This window comes from Rhododendron vialii, chromosome 12a (assembly GCF_030253575.1).
Source record: "Rhododendron vialii isolate Sample 1 chromosome 12a, ASM3025357v1".
NCBI classification, from domain to species: Eukaryota; Viridiplantae; Streptophyta; class Magnoliopsida; order Ericales; family Ericaceae; genus Rhododendron; species Rhododendron vialii.
Window position 1 is genome coordinate 24,342,198 of NC_080568.1, and position 21,986 is coordinate 24,364,183.

Genomic DNA, 21,986 nt, shown 5'->3' on the forward strand with positions numbered 1-21,986 from the left:
TTGGGCGTAGCCAAATAGAATTCTTAAGGGTACCTAAGGCCAAACTCTCTCTCTCTAAACTTTACAAATTTCTCTTAAGGGAGGAGCTGCTCTCCTCCCCCAATTCCCCGCTCCGGATGTTAAGAGTTGGCTTTTGGGGGCCAAGGGCACCCCTAGTTTTGAAAAACCCATAATTTTGGCTAGATAAGTTTTGTTGGTTACATATAAAAAATAACTTGTCGGCCTCCCGCAATTTCAAAATTTATCAAACAAATACACAATCTTTTCTCATTTGGTGGCACAAATCAATTCTAAGTTCTCTCTTGTGGGACCAAAGAAAAATGCTTTTGTATGTCCTAATTTCATGGGATCATACCACAACTCAATTTCTCTGGCTCTTGATTTTTTCCCTCTTTTTAACGAGTATGATTAATTTTTATTTGCAAATTCATGTATGGCTCTTGATTTCCCGCCCCCCCCCCCCCCCCCCCCCTCTTTTTAATGAGTACGATTGATTTTTGTTTGTAAATTCATGTAAAAATATGGGAATGGTGTTTACACTTGAGAAGACAATATAATGTACATTTTCCAACTTGAGAAGCCAATTAACCACCCCGTATTGAATATCTTGGTTCCATCCCTGTTGCCCACCTCTCCCCCCATCCCCTCTCTTTCTTTTCAACGCTGTCGGAGTTAGATCCGGCATCCACTTCGCCTCCTCCGGCAACAAGGTCTGTTCGTTGATTTTGTTGTCAATTTAAAAGCCAAAGCGACAGACCTACCAAGACCAACGCTCAATGGTGAAAACCGATTAAGGTTGGGTTTTTTTTTTTGGTTTTTCCCCCGTTGTTTTGTTCTCGCTCTCCCTTGTGGAGTGTTTGTCTACCTTTGTTAGAGATGCTTTTGGAGTCTTAGACCACAAGTAATTGTAACAAGACTCAAGGTTATATTTTTTAGCCGACTTAAGTTCTATCCCTGGGTTAGGGGAATTCTCCCACAGTCCCACTCAATAGACAATTTTTATCAGGTCTTATGGTATCTTACACAGATACTCCACATAGCAAGTCAAAAATCGATGATCATTTCTACAAAACTTCATATCAATCGGAAACGCGTTCATTATGCAACCACAGTGCAAACTATTCAAACACCTATACTAAGTAGTAGCAGTTGCCTACATAAAATTGGTTTTCTATGACCAAACTGGATGTGCATGATTTGCTCATCATCGGAAAACTACATAAACTGGAGTGATTATTCTAATATACCTTCCTCCTCTAGAGAGCCAAAAAAAAAAAAAAAAACCTAGCTCCAGGTGTGTTAGCTGTAATGTTAACGAACAGATATAGCAGCCAGAATTGTTCACAAGCTTTAACAATGCTTGAAGCCATGAGTTGTTTCGTTAGGTGATACGACCCATTTGGAAGAATCATGGCCTCAAAAAATGGCAATCTTAGGCTTGAGATTTATGCCCCAAAACTACTCACGAGTTAAATTCTTCTTTGCTCAAATGCTTCGTTTGGCTCAAAAATCTATTTCTTTGGGAAGCCTGGCCATTCCTGAATACACATACTGCATCTCCTCTTTCCATGTCTGCAAAACCTCCATATTTCAGTTAGGGCGGTACAAAAAAATCAGTGTAGTTTTTAGTATTTTAATACCTATTTCACAGTTTTTAATACACTTTCGTATATTTTTGCACACTTTTCATATTTTTCAACACTTTTTGAACCTTAAACATTGTCCTCACTCCTCAGAGAACATATCTCCCCTCAAAGAAGACGGAAAACATAAACATTTCCTTGATGATGGAACAGTTAAGATGATGCCCATTCTCACCCTTGTCCATGTGATCCGTGATTCATTCACCAATTACTAGGCTTACTTTAGTTACTTGGATAAACTTACCGCATATCGGAAGGATATCCTCAAATCTGGTACATTTGACTGGTGAATATCATTTCCTTCAGGACCACTCTTGAAATATTTGCTACCGAGCCAATGCAGCTAAGTGTTGCAAAAAAAAATTCAGTCAATAAAATGATGGTTCAGACAACAAAACTTCAAACTTTTGACAAGATGCAGCAACCATGGGAAAGCATACCTACTTAAGCAAACTTCACTCCAGTGTGAAACAGGAAAATTTAATATTGGAACTAATACTGAATGGCAAAATGAAAATACTAGCATCTTTGCAGTAAGTCAAACTATAATCAATGCTGAATTTATTACTTAAAAAGAAAATCATAAAAGTGCACAACACACATAAAGACCCTATCCATAGCATTCTTCACAACAACAACAACAGAACCCATGTAGTCCCCAATCATTGGGGGTATGGACGGGGAAGGATTGGAGACAGACCTAACCTTTGGCAATATGCACAAAGTGGCTACTCTCAAAATACCACTGAAACAGTAGCCCCCGCATAGCATTCTTGAACATAAGAAATGCTCACCTCGAGGCTGTGGAATTTCACAAAAATTTTTACCTTAGTTGCATGAAGCGGGAGCAGGGGATCCAGAGGATATAGCATAGTATAATGGTTGGGATCATTATAGGAGCGCGCGTGTATATGTATATATATTGATCAAAAATATAAATACTCCAAAAATATTACTTTTTGGTTAGTTCTTTGCAAAGTATAAGTAAATACTATGTCAAGGGGGGTCAAATCACACCTCGTAACACGCATTTTCACTGGCATACGGTGCTCATGATCATGCCATCTCAAATAACTTCCTATCATTGCTTTCAATGTTAAGTGTTAGTTCTACCTTCTTCCTAACAGATGCCTTTTTCTTTCTAATCTTCATTATAACACCTCACCATTTTTAACTTTTATATTTACACCACACCTATTTATTTTTATCTAACCTTCCAACCTTCGATGAAATAGATCAGAGCTCATCTTTTTGCAGTCGCGTGCAAATTTGACTGCAATTTAATGGGAAGGAAAAGAAAGTTAGAGTGTCTAACTTCCTCGCATTTTTTCTGTTCAGTTAGCAGGAAAGCTGTGAGACCCACGTCTCTAATTATCCCAATGGAATTAATTTTTCCTCAAAACTTGTCCTGCAGGAATTTTGTTTAACACTATTTCCCACACAATTAAACAATTATCTTTCAACTTGCTCACAAGTTGCTTTATTAAATGAATGTAAAAAATAAAATCAATTCCTTTTCCATTACTTCAGCTCAGTAAAATTTTATCAGGAACAATTTTCCTACCTCAATTTCTTGACAAGTGAATGAAGCTTAAGTAAACGTTGCACATTGAGTTTTACTTTTTCTTCACTATTTTTTCTTGTTTTGGTCAAGTTACATTCCATATATCCTGTCTTAATTCCACGCAACCAAAATCATTTTGATTCTAAAGTTTCACCCCACAATTCTAGCTTAAGTTTATTTATGACTTTTGCAACAAAGATACATCAGGGGATACCATTTCTGAGTGGTTTAACCAAAATAACCTTTCAAAATAACTTGTCTATTAATGCTTGATCTCATCTGCTTTAACTAGCACTCCTTACCCCGGATACACATAACATACTTTACGTCTCCACCTTTTGTTTCTCTTGCGTTGATAATTAAAACATCTATTTTTCTCACCTTAGATGCATGTGAGAATCCAGATTGATATACCGAGTTTCTTGCTATCTCACAAAGGTCACAGGAAGTGAGCTTCCACACCTAACATACAAAGATTCTATAAGATTCAAGACCATGACTAGTGCAAATGAAAAGACGAGAAAACATGAACCTTTGCTGCAACGCTATATTCTTCCACGAGAGGTTCTTTTGTTAAATGAATTTGCAGGGGATCATCAGTCGAAAGTGAAACATTTAACCCACGCTGGAAGAACATTGGAAATGGGTTGCGATGGTAGTCCAGGAAAAGAGAATTGTTACTCAGTGGCGACATGGCCAATCCAATCTGAAAACAAAGTCAGTCCAGGAAAAGAGAATAGTTACTCAGTGGCGACAATGGCCAATCCAATCTGAAAACAAAGTCAGTCAGCGGAAACATTAAGGGGGAGATACTATTACAAAGTACAAGGGTGGAATGCATAATGGAGGAGATAGACAGCACAAGAAGGATCGTCAATAAACAATATACTTGGAACATAATTGATGAAGGAATTAAAAAGAACAAACAAGAGATCAAACTCAAAAACAAACAATATAGAGAAAGCTCTCTTTTCTTATTATCAAAACTCAACCAACTTGCCTTAAGTTCTACAACTCAATTTATAATAGAAGAAACCCTAGGTACTAGGAAATAAAAGAAAAGAACTAGCTCCCTCTGAAGCCAGGCTGGCACTTAGGAAGCTCGGGCGAGGGTTGCCTTCTGTTATCTTGTTGTCATGAAAAAGGGAAATCAAATCAAATCAAATCAGGAAACTATACTCTAGATTACCTATTTTTAAAATTGCATCATTCCTAACAAAATACCAAAATCAGTTGAATAAAACTAAGTAGTATACAACTAAACTTAAGTACTATTTTCAAAAAAATCCCATCTGCATCAAGTACTCTTCTCAGTTTTCACATATCCTCGCCCAGAAGAAATACCCCAAGAAATTTGATAAAGAAAAACATTATATATGCCCCATAAAACACCATTTGCAGTAGTAGCATTGCTATGACAGTGACGCAAATTGATAGAAATGAGACTACGACGATAAGTGAACAAGCATATACATGGTTGGTGAATGGTGATGTTACAAACACCAACTTGCTCCTATTACCATGGTTGGTGAATGGTGATTGGGCACATGATTGTTCTGTGAACATGATGTTGTTTCCTTGCTCCTATTAGTCTTGTATCATTTTCAAGATTAATGAAATTTTTTTGCCGTTCAAAAAAAACAAACATCAACTCGCAATGAACAAGAGCTGCACCAGAATTCACCAATATCTCTAGCAGTCAAAGAGAGATGACCACAAGCATATTCCTAGAATAAAAATCAAATGACTGGTAAGCAAGTATATGCCTGGTGGGTGACCTAAAAACACCGACTCGCTATAAACTAGAGCTGCACCAGAATTCACCAATTGCCTCCAGCATTCAAAGAGAGATGACCACAAGCATATTCAAAGACTTAAAACCAAATGACAGTCATGCATAGCTCATAGTTGTCTGCCACCGGCCCACCATATCTCCTTCAGGCTGAGGTGGAGAATTTACAGAGGTTCTCAACAGTTGGCATAGTATGAGATACACACAAATACCAAAATGTTTCACCCTGTCAGCTGAAAGAAGGCAAAGCAGGCAAAAACAGTGGAAGTTAATTGCAGTTGCTCTGCTCCATTTTCCAAGTGACACATCCCATTCAAGCCAGCAAAGGGCTGTGGTTGTACACTATCCACGCAGTACACAAGTGTGAAAACACAGTTCCTCAAGAATAGTTAGTTCAACGCCAGTCAAACAACCTACCTGAGCAAGGTAATACAAATACTGCAAAACAGGAGATTTCCGCAAAATGATCCCATGAGAGATATTATGGCATAGAAGGAAAGCAGCAGCCAAATGGTCAACATCACCTGCCTGTGAAGATTGTACATATTTTAGGCAAATTTCTAACATCGTAAAAGAACTATAGGCGAAGCAAAGGAAACTAAGAGAATAACCTCCCCACAGTGCGGCCGCAACCTTATTGCTGGCATTCCTTTTGATTCACGAAGCTGGGAAGAAAATATTTACAAAAGATAACCATGAGAAATCCAGTTCACCATGACAGCAGAAAATATAACATTATCCCCAAGCAACAACTTGAAAAATAGCATGCTGAAATTCATCAACTTAACTAAATCATAACAGCTTAAAAAACCACATGATCAAGTGACCATCAGATTGGACTGGTGCATTACCTGAGCTGCCACCCGTTCAAAGTATTAAAGCAATTAAAACTGTGCAATGACCGAAAAGAAACTAAAATGCTGGAGGTCAAAGCTGGGTGGTTCAATTGATCAACTTAACAAAAAAAAAAAAACTACAAAGTGTAATAAAGCATGCATGTTATACTTAGTAAAGAGAACAAAATTTAGGTTAATCGTGGAGGAAGAACAAAGGATTTAGGAGAGGCAAAATGTTGAGCCTTATCCTGAGTGTGTATAGCTGCATATTGGGATGAAAAATTCCCTAAGCTAAAGGCAGATCAAGTAATCAACATGGATTTGAGATCCGTTCATTTGATTTTGAGAACAATATCAGGATAATGCAGGAGGCTTTGAAAACATAGGAGAATTCTGTCAGGATGAATTCAACTATGCTGAAGTTGCATTTGGTTTGACTTTACTGCAATTCATGTTTCCATATTTTTTAACACCATTCCAAGTAAGTATTACCATGTATACATTTTTCTCTATTACCATGTGTACATTTTTCTCTCTTTACCCACAAAACATTATCCCCTACACGAAAAAAACGTCAATATCACCAGAAACCATGAAAATTTTCTGCAAACCTTATTGAGCGTATACAAATTTGCATAGCAATAATAAGCATAGTACGAATATGCAGGGTTGAACTCATTTGTCCATTCAGCAGGCTTTGGCATGTGTTTGGTGGGACGTCTTTCTGGTTTACTCTCATCATCTACAAGGTCAAAGCCCACAACCTGCAATGGCATACAGATGCCAAGTAAGCACCTTCCATGGACAAAAATTGAAACACAACATTTTGTTAGTGGGTAAAGTTATGGTGCATATGCCACTTGAGATAGCCAACAACTCAAATGCATGACATTCAAGCACAACATTATGTTAGTGGGTAAATTTGTGGTGCGTATGCTACGTGAGATTGGCCAATATGACTCAACTGCAAGCTACTATTAGTGGAAAAGAGTGCAAATACACCAAAGATGAACCAATGTAACACAATCCAGGTGAAAATGCTATAAGCATTAATCATAAGTTCTTAAATTAAGAAGTACACCAAAGAGGAGTAAGATTAAAAACTCAGCACAATATTGATTGTCCTGCATTGTTAGGATCGTCACACACACGCACACGATTTACGAGTATAAACAGTAAAGAATCAAAACAGAGATATACATGGTTCCCCAAAACCGGGTACGTCCACGGGAGCGAGAGCGGCTGCTGATCTTTATTATCACAGTATGAATTAGGGTTTACAACATAGAGTATTTATACCGACTCTATTCTAACCCTAATCTGGTATTTGGTTTGTATCCCAAAAATACTCCTGTACGAACCCTACCGTACCGCGGGGGGCACCTCCCAATTACAAAACGCCTGGACCTTCGGCCCAGTCTACTTTCACTAGATCATCAGCAATGGGCCAGATGTCATCGCTCCACTCGTTCCACTCCACTACACTCCGGCATCTAGCCTTCTTTCTAGAACTCCTTAGTATCTCTTCATACTTAAGATATACGAGCCATAGTTCTAACATGCATATAGTACGTACAAAAACAGAATTACTTGAAGTGTAGAAGATAACAAGTTACCATTCAGCAAAATGGGTATTTTTTAACTTTCATAGAAGATGAAACTGTGAATCCTTATTATTGGCAATCAAAACTTTATGCTGAATTTACAAAGGTATTTCTGAAGACATATATCTATCCAAAAAAAATGACCTTGTGTCTCGCGCTGGTTGTTGGGTTCTACAGGCTCCCAAGTATAGGTTTGGCAAACCACATACAAATATTATTTCAATTGTCATGCCATTATCAATGATTGTACAGTTGTCCTTCACATTCAATGTTGCATGTTCATTGGACACTTGTTTGCTTGAATCCAACTAGACTGCCATAAGCTTCAAAGCACTCCAAGTGGTTCAGAAGCATTCCGGGGAGTTTAGTAGCGATTTTAAGAGTCTACAATGAAAAATTGGAGAAGTTTGTTTCAACTACCCCACTTGAGCAGTCTTCAGAGACCTGCAGGACTACCAATCCAGATAGTGTGAAACAAATCCAGAGAGTTTTATGCTAGTGAATTCAACAATTGCTGGAAGGAAAACAGACGTTCAATCTATGCATCCCCAGGATGAATCTACCTCTTGAAAGCTAAACCATCATCGGGCCACTAGAGTTGAAGTCCTTTGGAGGATTCCAAAGGCAATTGGAGTTCATGGAGGACTCTGCTGGAGGAAACTTGCCCGCATTTAAGGCAAGGAATGAAGGAACTCAAGCAACCAAGCATGGTGAGGTGGCAAATGAGGATTCAGCCAGAGGGGCTTAGGTCCAGGAGAGGATTTTCCCTGGACTATGTCCCGTTTTTCACCTATTTGGGGTCTTCCAAGAAAAAAATTGCTTGCACCACTCTATTGATTGTTTTGTTGATTAGACTGCTAGAAATTGGAATGGATCAATGAGAATTGGCTTAGATTAGATTCTATTTAGCCTTGTTTATCAATTGGGTAACTTGACTGGTTCTTTGATTTCAGGAGGTTATCTAGTAGAAAACCACGCCCTTGATGCTAGGGGAATTTCAGTTATTGCACTTCTTTGCCCTTCAAATCTATTTACGTATGGGATTTCATGCTCATAATTAATAAACAAAAGAGGAGACGGAAAAAAAAAAGTGTTTTGAGTTGCCAATTGACTCAATTACAATGCTTTGGAAAAAAAATGTGAACTACTTTGATTCTTCGTACACAATATTCTAGGTCAATACGACAGCTGCATAACATAATTCTGTTAACACTTAATACATAAGAACCAAACATGTGGGTTAGACAAATAATGTAGTACATATTTTCTTAACAATTAGCCTTACAAATCATATTCCTACCTTTTTTAAATCACATGCATAAGCCCATTTTTTGTAGATTGACATGGACTGATTTTTGCTATCATGCCTCATCCTGGTACCCGTTTATGCTGCCGAGGTACCTAATACATTTGTGAACTGAAGACAGGAAATGGGGCTAGAAGCAGGTTACCTGTCTGCATATCCAGATGCAGCTCAGTAAGAGGACCTTTATATCCTACAGATTCAGATTCATTGACTAATCTGTTTAGGTATCATGCCTATCTTTTGTATATTGAGATGGACTGGCGTTTGCTATCATGCCTCTTCCTCGTACATGCTTGTGCTGTAGCGGAACGTATTATTTCTGTGAACCAAAGGAAGGAAATGCGGCTTGAAGCAAGTTACCTGTCTGCATATTCAGATGCAGCTCAATAAGAGGACCTTTATATCATCCAGATTCAGTTTTTTTTTTATTTTTTATTTCATAGCTATCAGCAGGAGCTGTATATGTAAGCCACTTTTGGAGCTTTCAGTAACAAAACCTCTAGACTATAAGATGGAGTGGGTCCCACGGTTGTAGGGAGTCAGATGCAATCAGTTAAGCTGATTACCCAGGTAAAAAACTGACCCACATCTTGTCCCAGCTACCATTGTAGAAGAATCTAATTATACATTATCATTCATGAACCATGACTCATGCCTAGATGGATGCGAGTGGATTTATTTTGGGATACAATCAGTGATGAATCTTGCGAATTGGTTCACATTTTACATGCAATCCTCAAAACTTCAGGGTCCCACAAACTCCATCATAGGCAGATTTTGTTCTCCATTTGATGATTCAGGGATTTAATAGGATACACTATACAGAAAGAGTTCTTTACTATTTTTCAAAGTTTTTCTTGAGATACAATGTCAAAACGTTTCTAAGGGTGTATAAGTTGGAATAACTTCTATTCATGAATTTGTTGCGTTGTCTATGGTAGAACCAACCCAATAAGCTAGCTCTTGAGGTGAGGGTTCCCTCTCGAGCATGTACTGCACATTACTTAAATATCAAGGTGATATGGGAGTTGGCTTCCCATAATTATCTTAATGCCATCAGTATAACCTAATGCCGTATCGTAAGATGGTATAATTCCTATCAAAACCTCATCATAATTGACCAATGACCATAGATAATCTCGAATGTCGTAAAAGCAAGAGCACAAATTAGGCCAAACAATAAGCTTTTCAAGGACTAAAGCAGAATCACAAATTGGTAAGAGAATATGTCCGACAAATTCTACCCATGCAGTAAAGTTCACACCAGTAAACCATTTAAAGCAACAAAAAAGGGAATAATTGACTTATTTTTTAGGGAATGAGATAGCAAAAAAAGTAGCAAGGTGATCAAACCTGCATCAGGAACATATGTAGATGAGGATGAGAATTCGGATCAACTGTGACTTCAAAAAGTGGAATAAATACATTGTCTAAAATATTCTGAAATGATGTAGCAGTTCCCATGCTCTTGTACACGTTATATAGCCGAGGGAGCTGCATTTATGTTAGAATGAAAATTTTGTAGTAACCTCTGACAGCATGTAAATCACGGAGTACTGAAAAAGCTACTATATATTAAGAGAAAAAATGTCAGAACAGAAGTAGCCTTCCATCTGACTTTCAATGCAAAGCGTAACAGAAAAGTTATCTATACAATGGAATTAAAAGACCGGAGACAGAAAAACAACGGATCAAAACTGAGATAGCTCTCAGTGTTCTCGATAAGCACATGAGAGTCATAATTACTTTGTTTAAGAAAACTTATTACCACCACTTACCAAGATGAAATATCTTCAATGTATTTCAGTTGTAAAATCTATTAAGGCTCCAGAGAGTATAGTTTCAACTTACTTTATAAAGTTGAAATCGACAGGCAGCTTCTAGGTTAAAATGACTGGTCATAGGAACAATTGACATGGAATCAACATAGGGGTGGGGAGAATATTTGAGACTTTACACTTGGTTAAGTGGCCCATCAACTCTTAGCGAAAATGCTAGCAGGAGTTTTCGTATATAGTTGAGGAGGTGGAATGACGGTCTCGCAATCAAATCATGCCTTTGTGGAGGAAGGCAAATTCTTGTCAATGCTATTAACAAGAGGATAGATCTAAAGAACGAGGCTATGCATTCAATGCTATTACGCAAGTTGAGGACGGCATATATATGGACATATTACAGCTGTCCCTGATAACAATTGCATATCTGTTTAAGACTTGAGGATGGACGGAGATGTGGCTGAGGTGGTTTTGGTAGGAAGATGGTTTGCTGTTGTTCTTCAAGGACGAAAATTAAGTGTTTGTAGTTTGTTAATGTAGGTTAGCTCAGTTGGGACCCTAGGGAATTATCTCTGTTGGTTCAGATGAAGAACATAGCGCGGAAGAAGTCCAGCCAGACAGTCATACAGGGTAGACAGGTAGGACCTCCGTTGCATTCCAGAATCAGCTCCAAAGACTGTTGAAGGTTTTCATTTAAGAGGGGAATTTCAACTGTGCCAGTTGGGAACCGTTTTTAAATGCATGTGCGAGATTAAGGAAGACCTTTGTGGGGTTAAGGAAGAGTCATTTTGAGAACCGAGCGCCCCTTACTCTAAAATTTTGTGGATAGGAAAAAGAGATTAGCATCTGGATTTGAAATTATCCATATGCAGCTTCACTTAATTTATTTGAAGTGAGGGGTCTCAACGATCCTGATAAAAGAACAGCAATCAACAATATCACATATTAATGTTCCTAATGATACACGAACATCAATCAAACATGGCCCAACCAAAAAAGAAAAACAAGTACCAGATACCAACATTTTGGAGGGGCAATTGTTCATGTGAACTGCAGCTACTCAAACAAACACAAACATAGCAAGTTACCTGGATTAACCAAACAACATTCTCGCTATATAGTTCATTGTTAATGAACCAACTTGCCAGCTGATCCCATTCACTTTGTTTTCTTCCATAGATGGAAACCCTATACTCTGCCATCTGGACATTGGATCATTATAGATGTCAGATTTTCCCAGCAACAATCATATATATTCCAAAACAACAGAGTAAACATAACCTCAATATACAACACAAGGTCAAATAACCAGCTATTATCTAATGGCAGGTACATCACCTTCTATGTAACCAACGATTCTAGAAATTGGAAGTACCTGCATGGCTCGGGTCTGGGTGCCGTCAAGTGTAATGTATCTCCTCTATCACATCAAAAACTAACAATGACACAACTAGGAGGAAAGTATATGGCCCCAAAGCCATGATATATGGAATTTTATTCTCTTCTGTTCTACTGGAAGGAACCAAGTAGACTATTTAACAAATATTTCTCTAGCGTTTTTTTTTTTTTTTGATAAGTAGTAAATTTTAATTGAAAAGGCATCAAGGGGATGCCACCCATGTACATATTTCTCTAGCGAAACGAAAATTACAAAATTTGAAGTTCCATTCTAAGGCTCCATTCTCCTAAACTTTGTCTAAAACTTTCTTCCGTATTTTTTTACTTTTCGTAACTTTTTGTTGAGCTTTTCGTCATAATTTTTGGGATTAATCATTCATCTCGACTAGAGGAATGAGAGAAGTATAAAAATGTGGGCCGATATTGAAAAAACTTCATATGAGATAAAACTTTAGACAAAAAAGACCGTTGTTTGGTTTTTTTTTTTTGTCTTTACTGAACTTTTTTTTTTTTGCTTTTGGTCATAATTTTATACTTTTTAGCCTCCTCTCGTCGAGATGGATAATTAATCCAAAAAACAAAAGGCGGCTCAAACAAAAATTAAAAAAAGACGAAAAAAACACACAAAACGAAGCAGATAAAAAAGTTAAGGAGAATGGAGCCTAAAGGTAAATCAAGTAAACTAATAAATACAGGGAGACACATCCCACAATGTAGGAGAGTATATTTGCCAACCCGAGTAGGTGCTCCCCAATGAAATGGAGTATGCAATTACAAATAGCATCCTACAAGTTTTCTTCCCCAATGAGTGGGCAACCCGAGTTAGTTCTAAGCACCAACCTTCAACCCGGTAACTATTTGAGGACCTTACTAAAGTATTTCATAGGTCTACCTAGTCGCCATAGGCTCTTGGAGAGGTTAACTGTTAAGGAATTGTGGTCCCACATTGCTTGGGAGTGGGATGGATACTCAATAACATGAAGGACCTCTCCACTTATTACCAATTAGTTTTGAGATATATATAAAATTTCCACAAGGTATCAGAGTGGGGCCCATTCCACCCCACATTTTAAAATTTCCAATCCACACCCCACGATGACAAACCAACAAAAAAGTTGCACAATGATAGACCCAAAAAAAGGCTACACGTGACAGACCTCAAACAGGTTGCACGTGAGGGGGATGTTAAGGAAATATAGTCCTACATTGCTTTAGAGTGGAGTGGGTGATCACTTGATAAAATAAGGAACCTCTCCACTTATTGCCAATTGGTTTTGAGATGGATATAAAGTTTCCACATTAACCCATATAGGCCAAGTATAGATGAGAAATACTCCCTCCGTCCCAATTTGTTGCGCCTATTTTGACTTTCATGTAATTTAACGAAAGATTATAATTACATTGATTGTGTCAATTTTACCATTTTACCCCTTTGTAATTTATGACTTTTTGTCAACTTTCTTGTCATGTCATTAATTTGCTCCACTTTTCTTTCAAATCAAGTTCAAATTTTAAATTTGGGAGGGAGAAACGAGGGTAATATGGTAATATGGACATCCAAAATTGGAAAGTTTTGAAACAAGCACATCATTTTGGGACATCTAAAAAGGAATCAGGGCACAACAAAGTGAGACGGAGGGTGTATAAGAAAAGCAAGAAACTGAAAGATAACAAAAGAGATCCACATTTCAAAAACAATATATGGTTACACCTGGTATTTGCTTGCTTCAAGATCTGATAAAACCTGCTTTGTCACCTCTGCTATGAAACGACCTGAAATATTCACAACACAATTGGAATTAACAAAAACTCTTAATGTGTAATTCAAGTGCATGAAAACTTGAGACTCGATTGTATGTATGCTTTAGGTTACATCATCCCAAATCTCTGCATCGTTGTTAAATAGAATGTAGGCAGCGATTCTTCACTTTTCAGTCTTTTAGGGGTTTCACTCTTCACACCTTCAATATTTATACTTCTTGAACTACTAGATTGGCGTTCCCTTTATTAAGTTTTATCCTACTTATATACACCCTTTGGACTCCAATATTTCACTCAATAGTTCTAGTTTAGCATTTACTCCTTAGTTTCATCCACCAAGACAATATCATCTACAAACATAATCCTTATATGCCCAGTCTATTCATCCATACCAAAGACAGAAAGATAGGACTCCCTTATAGTGATTCGAATTCATGAGTCTCTGTAGTTACAACCCCAACAAACATGTACTTTATCACATCGAAAAATCATAAACCTCTTAGTCAATGCTTTTCTCTCCACCATCCACCATATGTTATTTTCTAGGGAGCCTATCATAAGCTTTTCTTAAGCTTATAAAAACTATATGAGTGTCTTTATTTGTCCACATCAAACCTATATAGGGGAGAAAATAAATGCATATTTGGCAGTCTTCCGATAACTTTGATAACAGTTAATCTGGTACTAAAATATGTCAATGCAAGATGGTTAGATGTCACACTGCCAGCCTTTTGAATAGAAACACATGAACTTCATTATTTGTAACATCCTGTCCCACATCGGAAGTCTACATGAGTGATCCTGGGTATATAAGGAACCATGTAAGCTACTACTAATAACTTGAACTTAAATACTTTCGGCTGTGTGGTTAGGCTCCTACAAGTTACTGGGCAGCGGTCTACATGGGGCATTATAGTATTTCAGATAACACCCTTTCCTGCCTTTCAATTTTCTATATGCAGCAAGTATTCAGAAGGTTGTTTCTGATAAATCCATAACAAGAAAAAACTTCAAGCTATTTTTGGCCCAATCTTTCCATACTTCCAGAACTGAAACTTGTCAAGAAAAAAAGAAAATATTTCCAGAACTGAAGAACACTAGCTTTCTATGACGCAGTCAAACTTAACTTTGTATTAAAACTAAAACCACATTTTTGCTGAATAGTTCATGAGCATCGACAAACAAACCTGGGATGATAGCTAAACAATCATATAAATCAAAGACAGTGGTAGGAAACCCTTTTGGTTCCTTCCTAGAAAATAGGATTTCAAGGAGACTTGTAATATTTGGAAATTTCTAATCCTGGAAATTATTTTTTAGTTACTGAACACTCGTTGGATATCATTACAAGAAGTCAATTAAGAGTGAATAAATTCCCATTAACTTTCTAAGATTTCATATTTTGTACACTTTTCCCAAACAGTTTTCGAATTCTAGTTCCTGCATTGTTCTTCTTTCCCATTTTTAACGTAAGACCTCCGGTAGAAGGGGGTCATTTTCTCTCGTGAACTTTCAAAACTGAACAAATCAAAGAGGAAATCAACACATATGACATACAAAGTGAAGCAAATTCTATTGCAAATTTAATTATATCTCCCGTCCCCCTAAGTTTTTCTAAACCATCAAATCCAACACCGGCAACAATCCAAGCTAAATTGCTGATCAAAAAGAAAAACAATCCAAGCTAAATTTCTCTTCGCTATACCCCATAGGCCGTACCTTGGATGAGATTGTCCTGCTTCAGAAAGATCTCTCTGAGTCTGCTCTGTCCACAAGGATTATACTTGAGATTGAATTTGTCAAATCGATGAAATGTGCTTTTATCAGCATGAACATCCATAAGATCAACATTAAGGTCATAACTGCAATGCAATTGCCAACAGTCAGAGAGAGAAGAGTTTACACTTCTGAAAGATAAGACAGGAACAATATAATCATGCTAACCCTGTTAGCTGCAGGCTTTCAAAGACTTCTTTAAGTGTAAAATACATTCCATCACGAAATATGACAACCTGCAAAATGGAACACAAAGCATAACCAAGGAGCATTGACTACAACAAAGTAAAAACAAAGTCCTTCAAAAGATACCCAAAGCATGAAAATTTTCATCTCAGCTCATCCAAAATCTCATAAATTTAAGCAACAGGCTGAAGGGATTCTACACAATGAGTTCAAAGTTATATACCTCATCTGGTTCGTTTCTAAGTTTTGACTTAATAAAGCGCAGAAGCTGCTTCTGGTTCATGCAAGCAGAATGATGGACGTGTGTATCAACTTTTCTGATATTGTAGAAATCACGATGAGGCGCGCTCTTCTGAGCTAGGAACTCCGTGTCTGCATTTACTAACAGATGAAGGCGGAATTTCTGTGCGGTGATCAAGTTGAAGTCATAAGCTCGGATCACAACAAATTGTACATAAATAGAATTCCAAATATCTGAAGGCTATCACCTCCTCAAGAAATCGCAATCGGTGATGGCATGCAGAGCGAACATTTCCAATGGACATAACTTTTAGGAGGTGATGCATATCGGTGAAAAACATAGTTGAACTTGCAACAGGGAAAAGATCTGTGGCGTCTGAGAGAGAGAGAGAGAGAGATTGAAGATACTATCTTAGGAAATTATATAACCATGTCCAATTGATCTGCTTTGCAAAGCTTACCATTCTCACTTGCATAAACGCGTACAACTCCATCTTCCATCCTAAAGTGGTGCTGCTTGCAAATTAAAAGAACCAATTAGACACACGGTGTGAGAGTTAAGAGCACTGATTCACCACATTGGTTTTTGCAAAGCGAACACAGGAACCTAAATATAGGAAGCAAAGGCCAACTCACAGCAGTTGCTTCAACAGGGACAAAGCAAAGTGGATCACTATTCACTCCTGATGCAGAAGATCCTTCCACAGGTGCCTTCATCCATGGAGCAACATTTTCCCTGTAGACGTACCTCTCTCGCAAATCCAAACAACCACGAATCATCTTCCATACTTCCTCCTCTTCTTTGTCCGTTGATTCTATTATCAATAATTTGGAGAGGGAGAAGGAAACCAATCAAGTAAACACATCAGAGTTGGATGAATCACAAGCTATAAAGGTTGACCAATTAAGGAGATGATATATCACTACATCAACATGTCAGCAAACCATCGATTTAATAAACAAACTGGACAAGAAAAAGACTTCAAAGCAGCAAGACCCAATCCCAGGAAGACTACTATAAAAAGGGGAAGTTAACACTGCTGAGCAAAAATATAAAAAAGGAAGTTAACACTACCATTCATTGTTGTTGTCTGGGGTATAATATTATTGGTGACAATTGGATCATTTCCCACGGCATGCATCAAGGCTGTATCTGCCTTTCTAGCATCATGCAGAACTACATTTTCTTCTGCTTCATTTGCAGTCGCTCTACAATTCTGATCTGGAATACAGCTACTGTTGTCAACTTCAAATGGAGGAGCGGATACATTATGAATGTCGGAGTTGTTAGCCTGCAAAAATCAATAAATGGAGTACCTTAAACGATATCCATTGAAAATTCTCAAATTCAACAGGACTAGCTTAGAAACCGTACGACATCAACTTGTAGCAAGCCGATATTCCAAGGACTCTTCTAAATGTATGAAGTACCATGTTGGACAGTCTGACGCGCAGATAAGGTACAGGATTTTTTTTTTCCTTATGTGGATGTCGACATTCATCTAACAAGCATAGTCACTAGTCAGTAATAGATATTTACCACAAGTTTAGACACCACTCCAAATCATGCAATGAAATGTTTTATGAGACCCTGTGAACACCATTTTGCTCAGTAGTATTTCAAGAAATATGAATAATAATGTTTCATCATGTGCTGGGACATGAGAACTAGAAGAATCAAAACTCGGACAAATAGCCACTCCACACCTACACCCAAGTGTAAGTAGCAACGGACAAAGAGATTATGGTATACTAGTATAAACAATCAGCACCTATTGAATTGCAGTAGACCACTCACTTCACATGTTCAACTAGGGACTAACACCAGTCAAAGTGTTTCATCCAATTCAGTGAACCAGTATATAGTTGCCTAACAGGCAATGTAGTTGTGTCTTCTGATAAGTAAAGATTTCCTGTAATAAGAAATCCAAAAGGAGATGTTGGCCACTTACATCCTTGAGCATGGCTAACCAAACTCCAACTGAAGGCCATAAGAATAACATGCAAATTGACATTTCAATTTCTAAGTTTTGGCTAACGGACAGTTCGTCTGAAGACCAGCATCACTGTCTAAAGCCAATAAAATCTCCACTTTACTCTAGCTACAGCACAAGCTCCGTTGACAAGCCTAAAAACTTCTGCAGCTATCATAAACTAAAAAGATGCTACATACATGCAAATTGATTATATCAGCTGAAGAGTTGAGGTTCTCATAGGTGAAGAGGATGTCCTGCCCAGTTGAAACCTCTGTTCCTTCATCGTCAGAATCTCCTGTACTATCAAATGCATAGCCACGCGAGGATCTTGGAGTCATCAGCCTGCCACCAGATCCAACCCGGATCTTAGAACCAGACTTATTCACATAGTGATCCTGTCCTGAACAATGGAAACCGGATTACAAAAATGATGAAAGATGAAATAAACCTATTTATGAAAATGAAAAAAAAAGGAGGACGAAGGAAAAATTGAAATGGGAAAAAGACAGTTCACCTATTTTAAATATACTTGTCACTGACAGTGTCCTAAAAAAAAACAGAATCATTTAACTGTCAAACTGATGTTGATTTGATTCTCCTATAGTCCTATGCCAGTTATACTAATACTTGGACCTTGACATAATAAGTTAATAACTTCAGCAGTCGAATTTCTTTGAAAAAACAGTGATTCTGAGTGCTTTCTACTGGTTTAAGTCCCAACCATTCCCATCTTGCAGCAAATCTCACAGTCGAAATTCTCAAAACTTCGCAGTTGAAACTCTTGATACATCTCTCTCTTCCAAGAGCCCAAAAAGATGAATAGAAAACAAAGTAAATGACAAAGCTGGAGACGACTTATTCCACAAAGATTCTCAATGGAAAGTATGATGTAGTGAAAGCGTCGGGAATCTCTAGAAAAGGTTTCACTTGAAATCTCAAGATTCAAGCATGCTGCACTAAATGGTTCAGGTTGGAACCTCCTGATTTTACTACCTACCTGGTTCATTAGAGCTAAATGACTTTGCCAAATGATAGAGAACAAGACCGGTTACCTTTATCCTTGCTGAACAGATTCTTGACTTCAAATGGTCCCAAACTCTCAGTTAATCCCATTCTACTATCACTAAGCTTATTCAAATTTTGAACTACTGATTCCATTACAAACATCTCAAAAAAACAAATAAGAGCAAACAACTGATCCCTAAATACGTTGTGATCGGCTTCTTATTCGTATGATGGTATTGAATGTCAAGAACTTATAATAGCTTTGACTGTCATGTACTTCCCTCTTAGGATAATGATATGTTGAGGATATTAGACAGGACTGACAGTTGATGAGCCATCAGCATTTATGCTAAATCAGCTAAAATTCTTGACAGTATGCAAGATTATTTCATGTTGTGCCGCAACTGCTGATGACTGCACTCGAATAAATAATCAAACCGCGTAAGATGCATGTGCAGAAAGAGAAGAAGAACACTCTGAATGACACGCAGGAAAATGATTACAGTAAATATTGCCACAAATAAATCTAAGGCCATTTCGGGCTAGCTCCTAATTTACTGTCTAAGATAGTCTGCTCACCCACATTATGCACTGCAGTATGTCGCACTCCAAACTAGGGGTGAAAAATGAGCCGAGCAGATAGCTGATCAAGCTTGGTTTGAAAACTTAAAGAGCTTCAAAAATATGTTTGTGCTTAGCTTGTTTATAAGATTAGTTGATCTCAAATGAACTTTAATCAAGCCAAAGACGAGCCAATTTCAAGTAGCTTGAATTTTTAAACAAAATTAGCCGAACTAGCTGAGTAGTAGCTTGTTCAAGCTTGGTTTGAAATTTTAACGAGCTTCAAAAAAATGTTGAAGCTTGGTTTGTTATACACAAACAAACCTTGAACAAGCTCTTAACTAACCAATCTTGAACAAGCTTTTAGAACACGAGCTCAGACTCAAGTAGCTTGGTTCATTTAGCAAACCTACTCCAGCCTCTTTAATCTTACATATAACTACAGCACTACGCCACAAGGACTTTATACAAAAGGAAAAAAAAAATCAAAACACGTTGCATTTTCTTCCAAAGAACTGAGAGACTGGACAATCAAATGAAAGAGCAGGAAAAGTAAAACAAAATTACCATCTTTTCGAGCAGTATGAAGAGGCGGTAGGCCAGAGGGAATCAAATTGAGCTTATCCCAAGAAGCCGACGCCGCCGCTCGGTTCCCGAACTCCGTCGGCCGATCGTCAAACCAGTGGTTCGATAAAGCTACATTCGGCATCGAAGACGAGACTCTGTACCGACTAAGAACGTCGTCGTCCGTAGCAACCTCCTCAATCTCCTCCTCGTCCACGGCAATCTCAATCTCCTCGTCATCTTCGGAAGCGAGAGAGGGATCCTCTGCGGCGGCGGAGGAGGAGAAGGAGGGAGGGTGGCGTTGGGTGGCGGTGCGGAGTTTGAGGAGGCGGTCGAGGACTTGGTCGACGGAGCGCTTGTGGATGAAGAAGGCGGAGATGGCCATTACCGAGGCGCCGAACAAAGCCGCCAATGCGAGGTTTAAAGAGGAAGAGGAAGGAGAAGAAGACGATGATGATGAGTCCATTTCTGGTTTTTTTGCCGCAACTCTGCAGCGTGACGGGGTTTTTAGGGGTTTATGATCGTCTTCTGTGCCTATAGTTTGGACTATTCTCTCCAAGAATCTGATTTTTCAGTGAGACTGTGAGAGCTGCTACTCACACAGACCCTTTTACAACAGATCATGCATAGATCACGATGTGGGGCCACTATGAGTCCCACATAAACGATCTAAACCGTTAATTAAATGTAAAATATTTTTTTAAGGGTTTATTCAAAAAATCAGCTCAATTCAATATATATAGATATTCGATTTAATGATCTAACTTTTCATTTAGATTTCACGATAGCGAAATGTTAGATGATTGAATCGAGAAATTATAGGTATCGAATTGAGTTGATTTCTTGTAAAAACCCTTGAAAAAATGTTTTACATATAATGAACGGATCAGATTATTTGTGTGCCACACCGTGATCTATGCACATCTGTTTTAAAAAGATTTGTGTGAACAGACTTCTGCTGGAATTCCCTCACTCACTTTTTTTTTGGGGAAATTACATATCAGTGGAGAAATGGGTAAATAATGCCCAAGTGATGGAGAGGTTTTTTCAAAATTCCATAAATATGGAACGGAGGAAAAATAATTCCCCATACATGAAACGGAGGAAAAATAATTCCCCATATATGGAGTCCGAATCTGGATCTCCTAAGTTGCTCTTTCCATGAATTTAAGTTGCCCTTTTTATGTACCTAAGTTGCCCCTTCTATGAACCTAAGTTGCTCCTTCTATGAATTTTCTGGGTATTCAATTTCTTGAGTATTTCTTCCATTTCTTTACCATTTCTATTATTTTTTGAGAAATTTGGGATCTGGGTTACTTACAGATTTGCATGAAACGGACCAATTGAAATTCTCCATACATGAAACAGAGGAAAAAAAATTTCCAAAACATGAATTAGGTTTGTAGTGAAATCTGAGTTTGAACCTAAGTTGCCCCTTCTATGAATTTAAGTTGCTCGTTATATGGACCTAAGTTGTCCCTTCTATGAACTTCTTAAATATTCAATTTTTTGAGCATTTCTTCAATCTCGTTACCATTTCTATTATTTTCTGAGAAATTTGAGATCTGGGTTACTTGTAGATTTGAGTTTTTAAAGTATTTTGAGATTAGTGTATTTTGGCTAATTTTTAGAAAGAGAAATGATAGAAAAAATAAGATATATGTTTTCTAGCATCCACTTTATACTTTTGCTTTTAGATTTTAGGAATTGCCACTTAAAATTTCTCGTTTGGTTTTACTTGAAAATGTGAAGAAGTTATGCTACTAGCTAATTAAGGGGCAACTTAGTTCATAGAAAGGGCAACTTAGGTGTATAGAAGGGGCAATTTAAATTCATAGAAGGGGCAACTTAGGTTCAAACTCAGATTTGACTACAAACCGACTTCTTGTTTTTGGAATTTTTTTCCTCCGTTTCATGCATAGAGAATTTCAGTTGGTCCATTTCATGCAAATCTACAAGTAGCCCAGATTCCAAATTTCTCAAAAAATAATAAAAATGG

The 21,986-nt window shown here is 37.7% G+C and overlaps 1 protein-coding gene across 2 annotated transcripts; it reads right to left on the bottom strand.

Moving 5' to 3' along the window:
- Positions 1-1,039: 1,039 nt before the first annotated feature.
- Positions 1,040-20,557, bottom strand: LOC131310996 (AMP deaminase-like). 2 transcript variants are annotated; one of them, XM_058338297.1, is made up of 19 exons: positions 19,991-20,557; positions 18,055-18,257; positions 16,957-17,173; positions 16,518-16,696; positions 16,343-16,394; positions 16,130-16,257; positions 15,865-16,044; positions 15,624-15,691; positions 15,399-15,541; positions 13,630-13,691; positions 11,609-11,722; positions 10,099-10,239; positions 6,447-6,599; positions 5,611-5,664; positions 5,417-5,527; positions 3,740-3,913; positions 3,589-3,669; positions 1,888-1,986; positions 1,040-1,572 (listed from the first exon to the last, which is right to left on the bottom strand). In XM_058338297.1, exons 1-19 carry the CDS (start codon positions 20,451-20,453, stop codon positions 1,504-1,506), a joined length of 2,691 nt encoding a protein of 896 aa, XP_058194280.1. In that variant the 5' UTR covers positions 20,454-20,557; the 3' UTR covers positions 1,040-1,503. The 2 variants fall into 2 exon arrangements, with proteins under 2 accessions (XP_058194280.1, XP_058194281.1); XM_058338298.1 differs by having other exon boundaries at positions 18,055-18,252; positions 19,991-20,498.
- Between the last annotated feature and the right edge of the window lie 1,429 nt (positions 20,558-21,986).

What these genes read in the sequence shown, in the direction of transcription:
- LOC131310996 (XM_058338297.1), bottom strand. Translation starts at nt 20,453, where the DNA reads ATGGACTCATCATCATCGTCTTCTTCTCCTTCCTCTTCCTCTTTAAAC. An exon ending in TTAGAAACGAACCAGATGAG is followed by an intron (nt 15,692 to 15,864) that starts GTATATAACTTT and finishes TCCATTTTGCAG; the next exon opens with GTTGTCATATTTCGTGATGG. An exon ending in GATTCTCACATGCATCTAAG is followed by an intron (nt 1,987 to 3,588) that starts GTGAGAAAAATA and finishes TGCAACACTTAG; the next exon opens with CTGCATTGGCTCGGTAGCAA.